The sequence below is a fragment of the Haemaphysalis longicornis genome, unplaced genomic scaffold, assembly GCF_048455015.1.
Source record: "Haemaphysalis longicornis isolate Haplotype H1 unplaced genomic scaffold, Haemaphysalis longicornis Haplotype H1 scaffold_1, whole genome shotgun sequence".
NCBI lineage: Eukaryota > Metazoa > Arthropoda > Arachnida > Ixodida > Ixodidae > Haemaphysalis > Haemaphysalis longicornis.
Genome location: NW_027526203.1, coordinates 450,273,487 through 450,292,299, shown reverse-complemented (window position 1 = coordinate 450,292,299; position 18,813 = coordinate 450,273,487). Strand labels below are relative to the sequence as shown.

At 48.0% G+C, this 18,813-nt stretch overlaps 2 protein-coding genes across 4 annotated transcripts in view; one reads left to right on the top strand and one right to left on the bottom strand.

Annotated features, from left to right (window-relative positions):
- Rrp5 (Ribosomal RNA Processing 5) overlaps nucleotides 1-8,109 on the top strand; it is an 82,310-nt gene extending 74,201 nt beyond the window's left edge. For both annotated transcript variants that reach the window (XM_077687755.1, XM_077687756.1), the window contains exons 28-33: nucleotides 514-1,102; nucleotides 2,292-2,476; nucleotides 2,939-3,107; nucleotides 4,396-4,549; nucleotides 5,796-5,961; nucleotides 7,874-8,109. In XM_077687755.1, the coding sequence (XP_077543881.1) occupies nucleotides 514-1,102; nucleotides 2,292-2,476; nucleotides 2,939-3,107; nucleotides 4,396-4,549; nucleotides 5,796-5,961; nucleotides 7,874-8,042 (1,432 nt within the window). In that variant the 3' untranslated portion in view covers nucleotides 8,043-8,109. The remainder of the gene's footprint in view (nucleotides 1-513; nucleotides 1,103-2,291; nucleotides 2,477-2,938; nucleotides 3,108-4,395; nucleotides 4,550-5,795; nucleotides 5,962-7,873) is intronic.
- Nucleotides 8,061-18,608, bottom strand: Alpha-cat (catenin alpha). Of its 2 annotated transcripts, none has more exons than XM_077687757.1 (17): nucleotides 18,348-18,608; nucleotides 13,490-13,615; nucleotides 13,230-13,419; nucleotides 12,968-13,134; nucleotides 12,789-12,908; nucleotides 12,635-12,724; nucleotides 12,401-12,574; nucleotides 11,641-12,331; nucleotides 10,881-11,081; nucleotides 10,643-10,794; nucleotides 10,500-10,584; nucleotides 10,153-10,214; nucleotides 9,795-10,082; nucleotides 9,594-9,728; nucleotides 9,439-9,531; nucleotides 9,346-9,369; nucleotides 8,061-9,270 (listed from the first exon to the last, which is right to left on the bottom strand). In XM_077687757.1, exons 2-17 carry the CDS (start codon nucleotides 13,592-13,594, stop codon nucleotides 9,106-9,108), a joined length of 2,742 nt encoding a protein of 913 aa, XP_077543883.1. In that variant the 5' UTR covers nucleotides 13,595-13,615; nucleotides 18,348-18,608; the 3' UTR covers nucleotides 8,061-9,105. The 2 variants fall into 2 exon arrangements, with proteins under 2 accessions (XP_077543883.1, XP_077543884.1); XM_077687758.1 differs by lacking the exon at nucleotides 10,500-10,584 and adding an exon at nucleotides 10,294-10,363.
- Nucleotides 18,609-18,813: the final 205 nt, after the last annotated feature.

Below are 18,813 nucleotides of genomic sequence, written 5' to 3'. Positions count from 1 at the left end.
TATCGCTGTGTTTAGAAGCTCTGTGCTTATTAAAGTGAGGATATTTATATTTCAAAATATTCTTTTTTCAGTTGCGAATTTGATGTTCATGCACATCTAAATTCTAGCAAATTCTTGACTTGGCAAAGTAATTTTTATTGCTGAGCAATAACCTGAAGAGTTTTCTTGTTTTTGCAGCCTACCAAAATTCCCTGTCTAGGAAAACAATTTGCCTCTGTAAATTGGGTTTCGACTGTAGTAATATTCTTCGGTTGCCTGGATTTATTCTGTCGCTCAGCTCATTTTCTTTGCACCCTTCTGGTAAAAAAAAATATTTGTATTTTGGAACTGTGAGGACTGTCTGCGATAAAGCCAAAGTTGCTTATAGTATTGGGGTGGATGCAAGGAACTGCTTGCGAATAAAAAGAGAGTCAATCTGCGTGTGTCCTTTGTGAGTATAGCAGCCGCTTTCTTTAGCCCTCGTTGGCATTTCTCCTGCCCTGTTGTTGAGGCGCGCCCTGTCTCCCGCTGCAGGCTGTGTCCCAACAGCACTGCCGAGGTGAGGGACAAGGAGGTGATGGCACTGAGCAGCCTCACTGTGGGAGCCACCTACCGGGGCTTTGTGCGTGCCGTGAACAAGCATGGCTGTTTCGTGGCCGTGGGATGCGGGGTGGACGGGCTCATCCCGCTGTCCAAGCTGCCCGTGGCACTGCAGCGCAACCAGAAGGCCTTGAAGCCAGGCGAGGTGGTGAGCGTGGTCGTGAGGCGGATCCAGGCCTCCCAGCGGCGCCTGCTGCTGGGCCTCGTTGACCATGAACCGCAGGAGGCCGCCGCCGCCGTTGCGCCGCCCCCGTCGCGCAAGCGGCAGCTGTCCACGTCGTCGACGGACGAGCCGGTGTTTGACAGCAGCGGGAAGAAGCCCCGGCTGGAGCTGCTGCCCCGGCTGAGCCTGAGTGAGGGCTTCGATTGGGACGTGCTGGCCACGCCGGACCTGGGCAGCCTGGTGGACGAGCGGCCCACCGTTGGCAGCAGTGAAGACGAGGACGAGGACGAGCGCTCCACGAGAAAGAGCCGCAAGGAGATCCTCCAGGAGAGGGAGCAGGCTGAGGCGGAGTTGCGCAAGGCAAGTGCTCACCGGCTCTGCAGCTGGGGTGCAAGTGGGGCCGCCGCGTCATTAGTATGAGTGCTGCCAGCACTGCTTACGTTAGTGTGAAAATTTTTGCTTCCTGTTATGCACGTTCTATGCGGAACACGCCCTGTTATCAGCCACAGCAATAGTTACGCGAATATGGCCTATTCATTCAAAGGAGTGCAGTTCTGCTGGCTTCTGTTGCAGCCACTCAGTTATGAACCACTAACTAATTTCCTTGGCACGCTGCAGCTACACTAAGTTCTAGCTAGGGAAGTCACTTCATGCAGCTGGACACGTAGCCCTTTTCCCACTCCTCTGCCCTGGGATGTTCTGAAACCTGTGAAGCTTTTGAGTTATTTCTGTTAAATGCCCCAGGCAAACCAGCAGAGAAAATTCCTGAGCTTGAACACCTTTGTAATACAATTTTCTGCCCCCCGTAAATGTAACTGTAGCAATGTACACTCTGACGAGTGTTGCTTTAGTTGCGACTCTCTAGCATAGGAAGTATAGTTCCTGTCTTTTGGCCAAATTTCTTTATACTGATTATTGCCTAAATTTATTAGGGGCATGTCCTCTGGTTCCAGAAATTTTCACCGCAGAAATTTTTATATGTGGTATAAAATTGCCACAGGAATGTACCTCAATTTTATGCAGATCTGTGAAATTACCAGCTTGCTAACGTTGCATTTATAGACGCTACTGTAACTGTCAACTGTTCTGAGTAATGACCAAGCAAGTTGGGCAAAAACCTGCATGTACATTTAGTAGCTGTAAAACAATGCTTCCAATCGAGACGCTGCTTAAAACATGCAAAAAAGACACAGGCATTGCCTGCCTCTGCTGCTGCAGTTACAGCACTGCACCCACTTATAGTGTAGTTGGCCAACCAAAGACAATCCAGAAGCCAGCAACCGGCACCGTTTTGGAAATTACGGCAGTGTTACAACCTCCCTCGCTCCATGGTGCCAAACACAACACCACCCACAGGTGCTGGTGCCTCCTCACAGTGGCCAGTCTCTTTAGAGCTGCACAAACCCTAGCAACGCCCACACTCGACTTGTTGGCCTAGCTTTGGCTCGACTGTGGCCCAGGAGTGGTTGGGGGGCTTCTTAATGACTCAGGGTCCCCGGCTGTCCCTATTTGCGCTGAGACTTGTTCCCTGTGTGCCGGTGCATTGCAGAAGGAGCGCTTGCTGGTGGACCCCAGCCGAGAGCCCGAGACGGTGGACGACTTTGATCGCCTGGTGCTCACATCGCCCAACAGCTCCATGGTGTGGCTGCGCTACATGGCCTTCCACTTGCGGCAGGCGGAGATCGAGAAGGCCCGTGCTGTGGCAAGGCGTGCCCTGATGTCCATTCAGTTCAGGTGAGGGGGCTGCATTCTTTAGGAGGGCTCGCAAAGGATGCCTTTATGTGCAAGTTCTTTCAGAAACTTCTGGCTGCTTGCTTCATCAATGCGTTGGGTCGTTAGTTGAACAAGTGTGCTGCATGGACTTAGGACAGTTTTTTCCTTTCTTTTGTGTGTGTGTGTGTGTGCGTGTGCGCGCGCATAATTTTGGGCCAGTGAGTAGCCAATAAATATGGACTACACCATGATATTACCACTTGTGGCGTTGTCAGCTGTGTTACTGATGCCCGTCTGCAGGACGATGCTGTGTGTGCATGAATGCTTCTTGACCATGCCAGTAGGGTCCTCTGCACCAGAACTCAGAGCAGCTATGCCCCGGATGTGGCTGCAGCAATGCCTATGAGCATCCGGAGGCGCCCTGCGCACAGTGGTTGCCTACCCAAGGAGCCCTAATGATTGGTTTCGCTTTCCCTGTGGCAGAGAGGAGCAGGAGAAGCTGAATGTGTGGATGGCCCTGCTGAACCTGGAGCACCTGTATGGCACGCAGGAGTCCTTGGATGGTGTTTTCCAGGAGGCACTGCAGTTCAATGACCCACTCAAGGTCTACACGCACCTGGCACAAATTTACATGACTGGAAACAAGCAGGAGGTCAGTACAGGGGCCCACTTGCTTGCATAAAGTCCTCTCTTTGGCTAAGTTTTAAACACTTAGGTCCAGTTTTGAACACTGATAACCCTGGATTCCTTTTTTTTTTTTTTCTTTTTTTTTTTTTACTGCTAAGGATCACTGGACTAGTTACAAAGAGGCTCTTGTATGCATCTTCATCCTGGCAGATTTGTTTAGGTTTGGTTCCTGTTCAAAATATGAAGTATGCGTGAAAGTGCTGCATAAGCATCTATTAATGAGGTACTATCCATCAGTTATCTAGGATTCTTTGGACATATGTAGGTACCATCTGCCACAAATGTCTGCATAATGTGGTTGGAGTTATAAATAAAAGTCAATGTCTTTACTGCCTGGTGACCAAGCATTTGCTACAATTTTGAACATGACACCCAACTTTGGAGAAATACCGGGCCCAATAATGCATGAAAATATGCAGTGCAATTTTGGGTGGTACGAATGTTGGTATCTGTGAAGTGGCTCATTCTCTACCAACACCCCATGTAATGCTTCAGGCACTGTGTAGTCATGTTACTCTGCAGGGTAAAGAGGCCCGCCATTTTTTCTTTTCATTGTCAAAGCTACTTATCCATTCGGCCATTCTTTTCACTCTGCATATACAAGATCAGTGGACTTTCCTACTTTCATTGCGCTGGCCTTAGTCAAAGTAATGAAGCCAGTCTCTAATGCTGACAGGCACCGTTAATTGCTTTCTAAAAAAACAGCTTTTTTCTTCTAGCTAGGAAAGGAGACACAAGCTAGGTGTGCTGGCATGCACTCACTAAGCCACAGGGTGCAATGCTAGTGCCCAATCACACGAATTTGACATGTACAGTGGTGCTGCCTTTAATGCAGGCGCATGTTAGATGGAGGCAAAAAGGGAAAATGCCTGTGTTTCAGCCCACGCTGCAGAACATTTGAGGCAAGGTGGGAGATCCTGTTGAGTGCCCAGTTACTGTCATTACACCAGTTATAGGGCAGGGGAATTCTGTATTCCCACTGTATACTTGCCAGTCACCTGCATTTGCCATGACAGTTTATTCACTGTTGGCTTTCATTAAAGCAAAGTTAATGCATACGTAAACATTTGTGTCTGCTGATACAAAAATGACAGATTTAGAGGCTCATGCACAACTGTTCTACTATTTGCTCAACCATTTCATAAATTGCAAAGAGACCCTTTGTGGGGAGCATTGAAGAACTTGATTTAATGCAGAAGTGCGAGTACTTGTGTGTGCTTCCCTTGCTTGATAATGCTGTCTGGTGTTTGCAGCAAGCGGAGCAGCTGTACAAGCAGATGCTGAACAAGTTCAAGCAGAATGTCAATGTCTGGCTTGGATTTGGCCTCTTCTACATGAAATTCGGCGATGTGGAAGCTTGCAGGGCTCTCCTTCAACGAGCCCTCAAAAGTTTGCCAAGCCAAGAACGTGAGTGTGGGCGTTTTGCCTAAGTTGAAATATCACGCAGAGGCTTGCATTAAGGAATTCTAGGTTGGGGCCAGCTTTGGTGCTCCATCAGGAATGCGTGGCACTAGAAAATTCTGAACCACACCTATCCTAGTAAAATTTGTTGGTGGAAATCGAGTGAACAGGGTATCGACCCCCATTTTTTATGTCAAAATTGCAAAGTTTAAAGAACTTGGGCTTTACACTGCTGCATATTAAGGCAAGAGTTATTTTAAAGTTCATCTATATAAAAGGGAGACCCTCGTCTTTCACCGGTGTTGTTACGCTTTACTTGTTCTCTTGAAAATTTCAAATTTCACATTGAGTGCATTTTGGGCATGAGAAGAAATATGCAGTCATTTTTTGCGTGATATGAGTTCAAAGTTGTGACACCTCTTAGGCTGTAACATTAGCCCAAAGTTCTTGATAACATGTGCTCTAAATACAGACTGGGCTTACACTTCTTTGTGCTCTAAAGCAACTCCGCCTGTATAATCCTTGCCCGACGCGTGAGCGAAAAATGGCCAAACAGCCACTCTCCTGTTGCTCTCTCCTACCCTTTCCTGCTCCGTAGCCTTCCTACGTGCTTTCATGTCCGCCAGCCAGCACCGCTTCTCGGAAACTATGCAAAATAGTTTACAGTTTGTCTAGTGTTCCCCAGGCGGCGCTCCGACACCTTTGAGGCAAGCTGACAGACGCTTGCTGTAGAAGTGGGTGCAGTGTTCGCGACTCACGAGCAGTGACGTAAGCCGGGACGTCCGCTGGCGCACGCCACATACCGGAGCAGTGCCTGAACTAAGCGTCCCTACCGCTCCCATTGGAAAGCGGGCGACGCGTTAGGCAATGTTTATACAGGCGGTGTTGTCTAAAGAAACCACACAATGGAGCGATACCACAGCTGTTTTCTTGGAAGTTTCAAATTTCACATTGAGTGCATTTGGATGGATGTTGAAACCAGAAGAAAGGGTAATAGCAGAGTGTGAAACATGTTGCCACCTGTCAGGGTGGCAACACTCTCCACACCAGGGAAGAAGGGGTGGAGAGAGAGAAGGGATGATGCATCTTTCAGCGGGTCCCTTAAATAGTAGTCCCCTATACTGATGCGCTCATTGGTCCTCGTCACCCCTGCTCACCCTTCTGTAATTCTCCATGAATTACAGTAGGACTGCAAAAGCACGTGGCTAGAAGTGGATGTGTAAACTTGCTTTGTGTGGATGCATGCTTACAGATGTAGCAGTCATATCCAAATTTGCACAAATGGAATTCAAGTATGGTGATGCCGAGAGGGGAAGGAGCATGTTCAACAGCATTCTGGACAATTACCCCAAGCGTACAGACCTGTGGCTGGTGTATGTGGATATGCTCACGAAGCATGGAGACTTGGACAATGCACGGTAAGCAGAGAACTGTGCAATTTGCTTGAACTCTTGGAGGGGCCATGAAGATGAAATACAAGTTTGGATCATTTAAAACAGTGCTTTGTGCCAATAACAATGATATCAAGTTCATTGTTAACTTCAGGAAGTAATGGAGGTATTGAGGAAAACAGATGCAGCTGTGGCCACTTTCCACTGACGTCTTCATAACGTCACAGGATCTGGTTTGTCCGTAGCTACTGCCAAGAAACATGCCTGGGCAATAGGACTGGGGCCTCTAGTTCCATTTGATTGTGTCACTTGAGGGGGCACATGGGTATTTGGGACTGGACAATTGCCCAAAAAAAACCTTTTTTAGGTATCACTTTTCTCTTGATTTGCAGTTTTTCCTCTGAAAATTCCTTACTTGGAACAGTACCAGGTACTTAAAAAAGCTATAGAGGCCCGATTTCAACAAATAAGTAACAATTTTTCCATAATTCCCCACTTCTCTTCACGACGAGTGGTATCGCAGTGGTAGGAAATTCTCAAGGTACATCCCAGCATGTAGTGCAGCTAGGAAGAACATTTCTTTTGCACTGTGAAGCCAAACGTTCAAACCATCCAATAAGAGAAGCATATTTTGCATTTTGTGTTTCAGTAGCTGTTTAATTAGCATTATTTTTTAATTGGTGAGCAGTACTACTTCAAACTTAGAATTGATGCAACCTTTTTTGTGATTGCAAAACAAAAAAAAAACTGCGTCCCACATTTTATTCTCCACAACTTCTGGTAGCTATTCATGCCTTGCTGGTAATTTTTTGTTGAATAGTTGTTTCCATATTGCTATGAAGGACAATCAAGGAAGATTTTTAACTAACCTGGAAACTAATTACCTCACATCAAAACTAATTGAATATTTGAAATCAGCTAAAAAAAAAATTGGTTGGACCAGTGTGCCCCCTTGAATGGCAGTTCACACACTGATAACCATGTTTTTAGTGCTGGCCTCTTCTGCATCACTGTAGCGCAGAGTTGAAAGTTTTGCAGTATTTCTTGCATTTTTTCAGTTAGGGGGGACACTGGTCTTGAGAACATTTTTGTTATTTTTTAACCTAAGTGTTTGAGATTTACACATTGAGTGTATTTCAACATCCTGAGGACAAATATGCAGTCAGTTTTCGTCTATAGGGTGTAAGTTTAGAGTTGTGCAACATGTTATGTCATTCCGTTTTGGGCAATTTTTTCATTATGTACCTATGAAATACTCAAATAGCTTTTATCCCTTTGTGCTCTAGAAGGACCAGGGAGTGCAACTATACCACTGCAGTAATTTTAGCATGGTTTCTGCGAACGCTGTAAAATTCGTAAATGTCAGGTCATCAATTTACAATGTTTTTGTAAAACTAACTGCATAAAATCTTGTGCCTGCAAAAAGAAATTCTGTACTTTTGTGGTTTCATTGCACTGTTCAATTCATAAGCTTTCGAATGCAGCAAAAATGATGTAAATTGAACCAGTATATCCCAAGATATTGTACCCGACAGCTGACCATGTGCGAAAATCGGTTCTGAGAAAACAGGGCACGAAGTTTGCAAACATAGGCAAAAATGGTCATTTAGGAGACTTCAAAGGGGGACAGCTTTGTGAATACTTATGATACAGCTATGATATTTTGCAGGTACGCTCTTTGGGACCTGTAGACTGCAAGTAAAATTAACACAGAAAATTGATTTTTTGGCAAATTTTCGGTCCTCAAGACCAGTGTCCCCCCTTAAAAAAAAAAAGTGGGTGTAATGGAGCTAAGCGAGTTACCAACGGCTGGTTCTGTCAAACAGAACAAAGCTGTATTTTGTCTTCAGGGCCTCCTTATTAAATGCACTTGAGTGGAGTGGAGGACACTTCTTGGGGAAAGTTTACATGCCAAGCATCTTCCATGTTTTGTCCGCAGGAAAACCTTTGAGAAAGTCACCTCGCTCAACCTGAACCCCAAGAAGATGAAGGCCGTATTCAAGAAATGGCTGGACTTTGAGAAGCAGCATGGTGACACAGCATCATTGCAAGCTGTGAAGCAGCGCGCAGTGCAGTATGTTGAACAGCGCACCAGCGTCATGCATTGAAGGCCTGTACACATGTAATAAACGTGCAGACAAGATCTTTATTCAGCTGCACTGAGGTTTTACAGAATTCGCTCACTTTTATTAAAAGTTTACAAAGGCTTCCACTAGCCTAGTACACGCATCTTTGTAAATAAACTCATGGCGCCCTTGATGCAGCACACCAGAGCACGGTTTTCCTGCCATTTATTTGTTACCACCACACAGGCATGGCCGAAAAACTGCACCGTCTGGCCCATCCAAGGGTACCACCAGTTCCCCTCTGAGGCACAGTGGGTGCGTTGGGAAATTTATTACAGAAAACAAGTGGAAAAACACAGGCAGTGCTGGCAACACAACGTACACAATGTTTCTCACAGTGGTCCGTACATAAAAGTGATCTCTTAAATATATAATGTACAAACAAAATAATATCTTTAATTTTGCTGCCACAAAAAATGTAACACCTTGTAGTTGGGACAATGAGTAAGTAGTATTAAGGTGCACTCCCACAAGTAAGGGCCCCTCTCCACTCCGAACAGAAAGCAAGGAAAACCCTGGTGAACGGACAGCAGCGCAAGACTGGCGGCTGTTTCGTGCTGTAGACAGGGACAGTAGTAGCAGCAGAGGTTACAGAGCGTGGTTAGTGACACACTACTAGCAGGAGGAGACTTGAGGCGTACAGAAGTATTCGGTGCGACTGCTACGAGACCGGAGGCAGCGGTGGGCCCACCACGTTTCCACACAGAGATGAAGCTGTTTCTACACCACTAACGAAGTGCTAGGAGAAAGTAGAGCACGTCCGTCGCTCGAACGGGCAAGAAAGCAGTGACAGCCACAGCGGTAGTGACTCATGCTGCAAATAGAAACCCTAGCTTGGTTATGAAAGGGCACTTGACAAGAAGGCACACACAGCACACAACCGTGCAGAGAGGGGGGAGGCATGCCAGAGTGCACACACACAAGGTACTGGCGGTGGTCCCGCTTTATTCTGACGACCACTCTCGCCGCGTGTGTGACTGTTCACAACCTAGCACCGGATGGGGCTACAAGGGAAGGCCGTGCGGGCGGGAAGGGGTCATGCCACTCAGACTGTTTCGGCCAGGCTCTGAAACTCACTGAGCGCTTTGATGGGCGCGATGTTCTTTTTCTGCGAGCCCTTGCGCACTTTGGCGCGCACTTCCTCGGGCTTCTCGCGGCGAACCAGAGGCTTCTTTTCGGGAGCCTTCATCTTCCAGACAACAATGGGCGACTGAAAAGGAGAGGCGCAGGTTGGCCACAGGCCCGAACGGCTTGCCCAAAGCACAAGAACAGCTCGTATACTCACGCTCACAACGCCACTCCTTGGGTACTGCAAGGGGAAAGAAAGCGTGCCATCAGTACACAGTACAACGATGACACAAACTGCACACACGCCCACCTTTGTCGAAGCTACGTAGGATGCTTTCACTGTCAGCACCACAGCGTTCATCAGGTTCTTGGCAGCTTGAATCAGGGATGTGGCGCTATCCAGCTACAATGCAAAATCAACTTAGTGACCGTGCTTGCCAAATTGTACATCGCTCAGTCTCTCACCCCTGACACAATCAGGTTCCCAGAAATGTTCTGCACGTCGGCCTTCACTTTGCTCGTGATGTTCAGCTGGTGGCAGTACAGAGCTATGCGCTGGAGATAAGCAATGAGGTCTTTCTTGGTGCTCGACTCTGGGCACTGTGAAGAGAAAGGGGCAGGTTAGTGCACCTACCGAGCAGGAGTGTGGAATGCAAGCAGCATCACCTGGTCGGCAATGGTTCGTGCCAACTTGTCCAGCTTAGTGCCATACTCAGATATTTTCTTCGCTGCGTTGATGACGTCCATGGTTGTTTTGAGGGGCCCTTTACCCCGGGTGAAGTCTGTCATTTCCATCATGATCATGCACATCTGCTTGGCCAGCACAATGATGTCGTTGCCGGTGTCGTCCCACTTGGCTACTTCGCGGTCAAACTTGTTCTTCTCTGTGCGGAATGTCTCGACCTGAGCAGCAATCTTTTGCTTCTCCTCTTCCGACACCAGGCGGTAAGCATCCTGCAAGGGAGCACGAGACCGCGTCACGCACCCGCTCTCCTCCGCCTCCTCGTCCGCAGAGGGACCTTACCCGGGTGTTGTTGATGCCGCTGATGTCCGGGTACTCGTCGTAGTCTGCAGTGTGGGCACTGGCTGCAAGGGGCAACAGCATTCTCATGCAGCTAGGCAGGCTTTGAACCAGCATGCATGCACACAAAGGACAGAAGCTTACATTTGCTGCGCGTTTCATACGTGTTATCCTCGTACTCAATCTCCGTTTCAGAGTCCAGCTCCTCAGCACTCTAGAAAATGCACCCAGGAATGCAGCAGCTATGAAGCACCAGCCCAAAGGGAAGCAAGGGCAGCTCACACACGCACGGGACAGTAAGCAAAGCTGGCCTGCACTGACAGTGAGAAAAATCTAGACTTTTTCCTCACAAGCTCTGCTCCTCAGGGAACCAACAGACACCAAACTTCCAGAGATATCTGAGCCATCCATTTCTTCTTCAGAGTCAACATCAAGCTATAAGATTTGACAACAGTAAACACGTGGCAGATAATTCGGAGCAAACCAAGCTTACCCTGTTCATAAGGACCGCACGGCGAATTTCACGCACACCATCATAAACTAAACGAGATGCATCTATAAATTCATTTTCGTCCATCTCTTTCTGGGGACTGGCACTCAGGGCCTCTACTGCCATCTCAACCTTCTGGGCAAAGTTGGGCATAACTGCAAGAAACGGGGAAGTAGCTTCAGTACATGTGAAGAATACCGTCAGTGCGTGACAAAAGCACTAAAGTGCACACATAACTTGCCTTGGTCCCTCAGGACGGCCACTGCCTCCAGCACTCTTTCTGTGTAGATGCCCGGCTCATAGTTGTCCATCTCAGATGTCACGACATTGCATACACGGGCTGACCGCCCCCTAATGGCTCCTGCAGTGCGATCCAGTGCATCTGCGTCATTCTCCTGGAGAGCCAGCACACACTTGTTGACGTCTTCAAGAATGTGGTTCTCTGTGGGCAAAGGAGTGTTTGCGATCAGCACAGCACCAGAAGCCAGACAGCCAAACTAGAGAGGTGATGCAACTGATTAGTCCAGAAAGAAGCAAGTGGCAGCTGCAGCACCTGCTACTGCACTAAGAGGAAAACGTTGGAACAATCTTCTAACAAGAAGGCGGCACCGAGTAGAACAGCACCAGGCATGCAAGGGAAGAAAGTACTCACTCAAATGCAGACTACAGAGGAAAGCTGTCCTTTGCAGTTGTGTGGGATGCAAATTTATAACAGAGCATGGTGTGGTGCGCAGCAAAAATTTACCCATAGGGATGCAGATGTGCCGCAAGAACCTTACTGCCGTCACCATCGTGATTGTGGTGAGCCCTGAGAAATACCACCGGTAAATACCACCTTTGAGAAGGTGGATTCCCCTGGGCTCTCAACCACACGCCAAATGGGCTCTGTCATTCTTTTCCCAGGCTTGCCCTCAAAACTGAACAAGCGAGGGCCTTCACCAGGCATGCAGTAAATTGACAAAGAAAGAGGGCCCCAGCAGCAGTGGGAAGGAAAGACCCACCCGAGACGGCCAGGAAGTCGTCAATGGTGGTGATGTCGTCGACGGCCTCGGTGAGCAGGCGCACCTGCGTCTCCCAGGCGTCGCGGAAGGCGTCCATGTTCTCCTGGGCCACCTTGGAGCGGGGCCGGGCGGCCAGGATGCGGGCAGCATTGACCACCTGTGGGCAGAGGCCCTCGATGTGGGCGGCCGCGCAGCGCACCATCTTGACGCCGTCCTCGTGGCTGGACATGGAGCAGGCCAGGCTGGCCACCTCCACCAGCTTGTGGGCGTGCTCGGCAAAGACGCGCGCGTACTCCTCCACCTGGCGCTCGTCCCCCGCCCGTGCCGCCTCCACCAGCACCAGCAGGGGCACCTGTGTCTCCAGGAACGAGTCCGACACGTGGTCCACTACTGCCTTGCGCAGCTGCCGCCGCAGGTCCCGCGTCTTGCGCCCCATCTGCTCCACTGCCTTGTCAAGCGAGGCGTCCTCCTTGCGACCCCCCGCCGCGCTCGCCATGTACTCCGCCAGCAGGTCCTGCAGGGCCTGCCGCACCGCGTTGCACTCGGCCACTATGCGCTCGCGCCGCTCGTCCCGCGTGCATGACGAGTCCGCCATCAGGGCCGCCCCACTGATGATGCTCTCCAGGCGCTCCTCCAGGGCGGGACGCGTGCGCAGCTCGTTGTAGGTCAGGGGATCCAGCACCACCCGCTCCTGGCAGACAGAGCATGGCAAGGGTCAAGAACGGCGGCCCCCGCAACGAGCCCGCAGCGAGAGGCTTACATCAAAATCATCCAGCGCAGCTGCCAACTCCCCGGGGCCCTCGTAAGACGGCGCGAAGGGACCGACGCGGCCTTGTGCTACGTCACCGATTGTGTTGACTGCCTGGCACACTTGACGAAACACAAAATCCCGGTTCTCCTTGGCGGCTGAAAGCTCAGGATGGCGAATGTAGACCTGTGGGTACAATTATGCTCTGTGAGGCAACGAGTAGGGAAGTTGCAGAGCTTTCTGTACCTTGGAAGCTGTAAGGAGCATCATGCTATTTTTCTTCAGCACTGCCCTGGCAGCAGCAAGATCGTCTCGCAACCTTGAGTCCTTCAGCTCCTATAACAAAGAAGGGCGCTGTGTGGTGCTTTCCTAGCACTTACAGACAATTGCTAGATCTCACCGCTTGTCTGCGTGCAGCCTGTTGTATCAGTTCAACAGTGTTGACACCAAAGTTGCGAAAAAACTCCATCAACTCAGACTGGCTCGAGGCATTTTTCACCTTGTCCAAGTCATCTTCGACCTGGGAGAATATGTGGTCTCCATAAGAGAAGCTCATAACAGAGAATGCTCGCAGCTCACCACACGCAGCGACTTTAACAGCCGGTGCACATCCACCATATCAGCGAGGATCAGCAGCCGAGTGACAGCGGACAAGAGGTTGCGAGCTGAACGGACCATATTACCCCTCTTCACGGATGAGCACGGGTCCTCCGCAAACTCGCGCGAGGCCTTGCTCATGGCCTCTCCTGCAAGACACGCCAGTGGAACACGCCAGTGGAACACGTCGCCGAGCACTCTAATGCTATTCCCTCCTCCCAACACACGACACGGCCCCACTCACCTGTCTTGCGCACTTCATCTACAGCAGCCATCATTTCCTGATGTATGTCGGGGTTCTCTGTGGCAATCTCTTCTCCCTTCTTGATGAAGTTCTCAGTGGCCCGCTCGACGGCAGCAACCAGCACATGGGCTCGTTTGGAGCGGCCTTTCTTCTTTTTTGATGGGCCCTTTGTGTTGACCAGTGTTGTCACCTAGCCAGGCAACAAAACACCCGATTTTACCAATGTGACAGCCTCCAACCACCAGAGCCGCTGCTCTTGCCTGTATAACCAAGGGCTCGAGCGTCTTCTCCACGGAGAGTGTCTTGATCTCGAGGTTCTTGGGATCCCACTTGAGAGCAACTGGTGGTGGCTCCATAGCGGACATGTCTCGTGGCACTGGGCGTCCCTACGGATCAGAGCAATTGCACACTGCCACTCTTCCACATTTGCACACACTCAATACTCCTACTTCTGGCAGCTTCACTCGGGCAATGGATTTTATCAAAAGAAGCACTGGCCACACTGTATCGTTTGTGTTAAGGCACCGCACGTTGTGCACCACTTACATTTTTTTGCCAGGATTGTAATGCTGTGGTCAGTTTAATATAGTCACTTCTTGACATGGTGCCACACTTAACACAGTTCTGCATACATGCTTGCTCTGTCATTACTTGTGTTTATGCTTGTAACTACAGACCTGTGCCCATTCTGTATGAATAACGAGATAAGGTGAGTCCTCCTTTGGTCTTGAGATCTGTGGCCTTTGTTTTTTGTTGAGTGCGGTTGTATGGCTTGGTTTAGTTTATCATAATGTGTCCACTTTTGAAACTTGTTGGAAAGCGATACACCTCAAACCGAGAACTTGCAAACATGCCGAGTGTGACGTCACTGCACAGTTTGTGAGGTGACCGAGAAGTACATTGGCGTTTCTTTGTCTTTCGTAGAAGTATTTAGGCACTAATTAATGGCGCAAGGGCATCTACGGCCAAACAATGCCAAAACAGTGTTAGGTGTTCCTTTGCCTTTCAAGCTTAAAAAGGTTTAAGGCTCTAACAAGCTGAACTGCACAGTGCAGCCTCAGATAAAGAGTTTGACAAATTCATGTCAGTGCCCCTTTAAAAGGAACAAGCAGCATACAAAAACACAAGCACTGACTAATAACAGTCTTGTTTATTGCCCTGCAGCAATAAACACTTATTTGTTAGTTGCAGGATCACCCCGTCTTAAAGCCACAACATTATTGGAAGATCAAGCAGCGATGCTAAAATGGACCACTGACCAACTGTGGCAGTTTTGTAGACGGTGCACCAACTTTTGAGCTTCAATGCAGCCTCAGCTTGCCTTCTCTTTTTGTATGAACCAATAGATAGCAGCAATTACTCCTAGTAAGCGCCTCGCCAGAGTATGGCACAAGACAATCCAGGTTCAGCCTCATTTGTCTTGGGTACAAGATAACACATTGTTTTTTCAATTGTGCACATCACATCATCAAGGCACAGCAGCAACACTTTATGCTTGCTCTGCAAACCACAGCATTAAGCCGTGTTAGTACACCTGCACGTGTAACCAACAAAATTTACAACTGGTTACTCAGAATAAGGAATTGTCAACTTGAGATGGCATTCCCTCAGAAATTGAGATCATCAATTTATTCGAACAGACATTACACTGGGGTGGCTATACCCTATTCTGGTGAGGAAAGTATACACAGTAAATACAGTCACTTTGTATCTGCCCTAAATGGCGAAGAAGGGGATCCTCCAATAACGCCTGGTGCCACGGCAGTGAATGACAGATATAACAGAGTTTCCAACAGCCTTCTCAGGGGAATTTCAAGATGCGAAAGAATATTTACCAGTTACTAAAAACTGGACAGGAAGCTACAGCTTGTCTAAAGCAGTAACCACATATAGAAATTTTAACTTTAAAACATTTGCCTACTCCTTTTTTCCCTCTAGATGAAGTACAAAAGATTGCGGCAAGCCACACAAAAATGAGAATAAACTACCTGCAACCTTTCAAAATCTGCATTCACTGAGAAAACTAACTCTTCGGAAGACCTTTTAAAGAAAGCTTTACAACCACTTTCAGGGACCATGAAGAAAACACCAAAGCCGTCAGGATCCACAGAATGCCTTATCAGGAAAACAAACATGCCAGGTTTGACAAAAGCAAGGTTGTGTAAAGCGAAAATTATAAAAAAAAATAAAAGCCCATGCCGTGAAGCCACCAGTGATTTTCTTCACTTCTCCAGCAATGGTTCAAGATCGGGCTGTGTATTTACTGACATCAGTAGAACCAACCACAAGTTAGAAGGGGCTGTGGAGCTTAAAAGATGACTAAAGGTAGTTTAAAAATTAAAACAGCACTCTTTCAGGCCACAGTACAAAACGAGTCTATGTCAAAAAACCATCAAGTAGATGGTAACACACCAAACCGACCTTATAGCAGCCCAGCACAATTACACCATGTCTGCGCGGCTCTTCTAACAGACTTCCGGGATTTGTAGCAGTGGATGGCTTTGCTTGTCGCGGGTTTGTTGCCTTCCAAACTGTCATAGAATGTGGAAACTCCAACCGCCCATCCTCTCGAAAGCATTCAGGGTTCCTTTTGGCTATAGTTGCCAAACTTTAGTCCAATAATATCACAATTGAGAGTTCCACCGTCCAGAAAACCAAAAAAACGGAATGTATGGCCAGACATGCGAACGCTGTCGCGTACGTGATCTGTTCCCCCTCTGTTTTTCTCAGTAGCCCTACTTCCAATGCCTGTTGGGCCGTTGTTTGCGTCTTGGGGCTGAGTCAGCAAAGTGACCGCCTGTCCTTAGCTGCTGCTCTTACTATGTCCCAAATCATGCTGAAGGAAACAGGAAACTTGAGATCTACCCCTTTGGTCACAAAGTGATTAGCATTGGTAACACCGTTTCACATCCAGGAAAGACCCAGTTTTCAGATGAAACATTGCCTTAATGGTACTTTTCAAAGTTTATCCATAGCAACACACAAATAACAGTTTATGCATGCATTTGTTGAAAGGACGGTCAGCATTTTCTGTGCAGTTTTTTCACTTCCCAATACGATCTAATGAATGTTCAAGGCTGACGAACTCAAAATGTTGGCAAAATACTGCATCTTCGTTTTGCAAGAATCTGTGCAGAATTTTGCAAAAAACCTGCATCTGCATGGCTCTCTACGCCCACACATTAGCTGCTACTAAGCCCTGGCAGCAAGTGTTCTGCAGGCCCCAACACAACCAACGTTCCCAGATTCCCTCGAACGACAGACAACACTGTACTCATTGCTCCTCAAGACTGCTGTTTTTGTGTCACAGTTGCAATACAGTTGTAAGATTTAGGACATGTGATTTACTGTTTCTCTGCACTGCCACTGATCTGCCTAATACCAACTAGTGAAAACACACAAGATCAGGAACAAACAATTTGGGTGATCAGTCTGCATACTCATAACCAGCACCTCTTTTAATGGCCCTGTAATATTAGCTGCTGAAGATCCTCTACACCAAGGGGAAGCCAGTAAGCACCACTATTGCGAGGAGTACCAGTGGACAGTTCTGGCAGTGCGGAGAAGTTGCAGCTGGGGCCCAATTCTCCAAAAAATAGGGGCTTCGATTCGAAGCAACACGTTAGTGCCATGCAAATGCATGTGCTGTTGGCTGGGGCGTCGCTTTAAAGGTGGGTAAGCAGTGAAAATCGCGGGGACAGAGCTCTCCTCCTTGCGATCTTCACTGCTGACCCACCTCCAATGCGACGCCCCAGCCAAAAATGCATGCATTTGCACGGCACTACCGCGTTGCTTCCAATCGAAGCCCCCTTTTTAGAAAATTCGGCCCCTGGTGTGTTCACATCTGTCAGCTTCATGGCTGTGCCCAGGTACTAGAAACATGACTGAGCTACTACAACAGCTATGTGAAGTGAGCAAGGTTATCGTTTACAATTCATAGCTTTTTTCTTTTCTTTTCCCCCATCCCACACAGGCCACAAGACTTGAAAACCTTCATCACAGTGGCACCCAGGCATATCGCATCGTGCGGACCTTGGCGTCATGTCAAATGCACGCTGAACGGGGGCACGCACATCAGAGCACTAGCCTCCGTTCGGTTTTACGCTATCTCAACTCATTTCTTCACTGCAAGACCTTCTTTTGCCACCTTCTTTGAATTCCTTCATTATTTTCGCAGCAATCTGCTGCAGAAATGTCCCTGAAGATACTGACGTGCTGACCTCCTCTTGACGTAACTGGAGACAAACAAATGACAGCAGCCAAGTAGCCCATCCTTTTCAGAGTTCATATGTAAACGCACTACCCCACCAAGCCAATAATTTAGAGCTCGCTACTGTGCGAACATTACATACAAACACAAACACTAAAGGCCCATTCACACTGCGACGAAAGCGACGGGAATTCTGTCGCTTTGTCGCGCGACGACAAGAATTGGTCCCGACCATTCGCCAAAAAAGATCGTCGCGCGACAAAGCGACGGAATTTCCGTCGCTTTCGCTCGCTTTCGTCGCTAGTGTGAACGGGCCTTAATGCATGCTCAAGGAACCTCTCCAGGCTCGTCACTGAAGAGTATTGAGCAGTTCTGAACTAAGCATTCGTGCTCGCGCATTCACCTCATACTGCTTTTCATGCATAAAAATTATACATCACTGATGGGCTAACGTGCCGGTCAGGATAAAACCTCACGCACCCCTCAAGAAACCAGGAGTTAAAAAAAAAAAAAAGAGAACAGAAAAGGCTTCTCAAGTACAGTTTACAATATGGTCGCCTTGACAATTCTAGCTGGACGTTAGCTAAGCCCACACGGCAAAAAGACTTGCGCCCCGAGGTAAGAACGTAGTACGTTATATGAAAGAGTAAAGTGAGCTTAATGCAGTAGCCCTGAACGTAATTAGCGCAGAAGCAACCGCAAGCACTGATTAACGATCAAGGGCGTAACCGTGCCAGTGGTTGCGATTGCTGCAAGATTGTTCAGCGAAGCCATTGCGCAAAGAGGAGACAAAAACAGCTAGGCCCTTAAAATACCTGTTTTCACGACTATCGCTCGCAGACTGTGAAAAAAAGGCTACCACAAGCACTAGATTATAATGTTTCGCCGAAGTGTAACAGTAGGCTTACCCGAAGTTTACGCTGAAACAGAGATCGTAACGGTTGTGCGGTATAAAGTTGCTTGGAAACCAAGTAGCAGTATATCCGAAGCTATTGCTTTCCTTCGGACAGTTCTTTAGGAAACGTAACCATGTGTGGCTACTAAAAATCAAGGGCAGACTTTAAAATAAGCTAAATTGTGTAGAAACTCAAAAGGCACAATAGACGCCCGGAAGTGGGAACGTCCGTGCGTTCCGTGCTCCTCTCCGGCAACTCTCGGCTATCGCGCAACCAGCGCAACGGCTACTCCAAGCCAGAAATTTTTTGGCCAAATACAGCGAAAAAAAAAACGTAATGCTGGCAACGACTACTTTTATACACTATTTATCTATCAAAAAATCTGTTTTTATTGTCAACTAATTGTTATATTTTATTAATATATATATTATTATTAAATAATTACATAAGTTGTTCAGCAAACAAAGCTGCTGTCTTA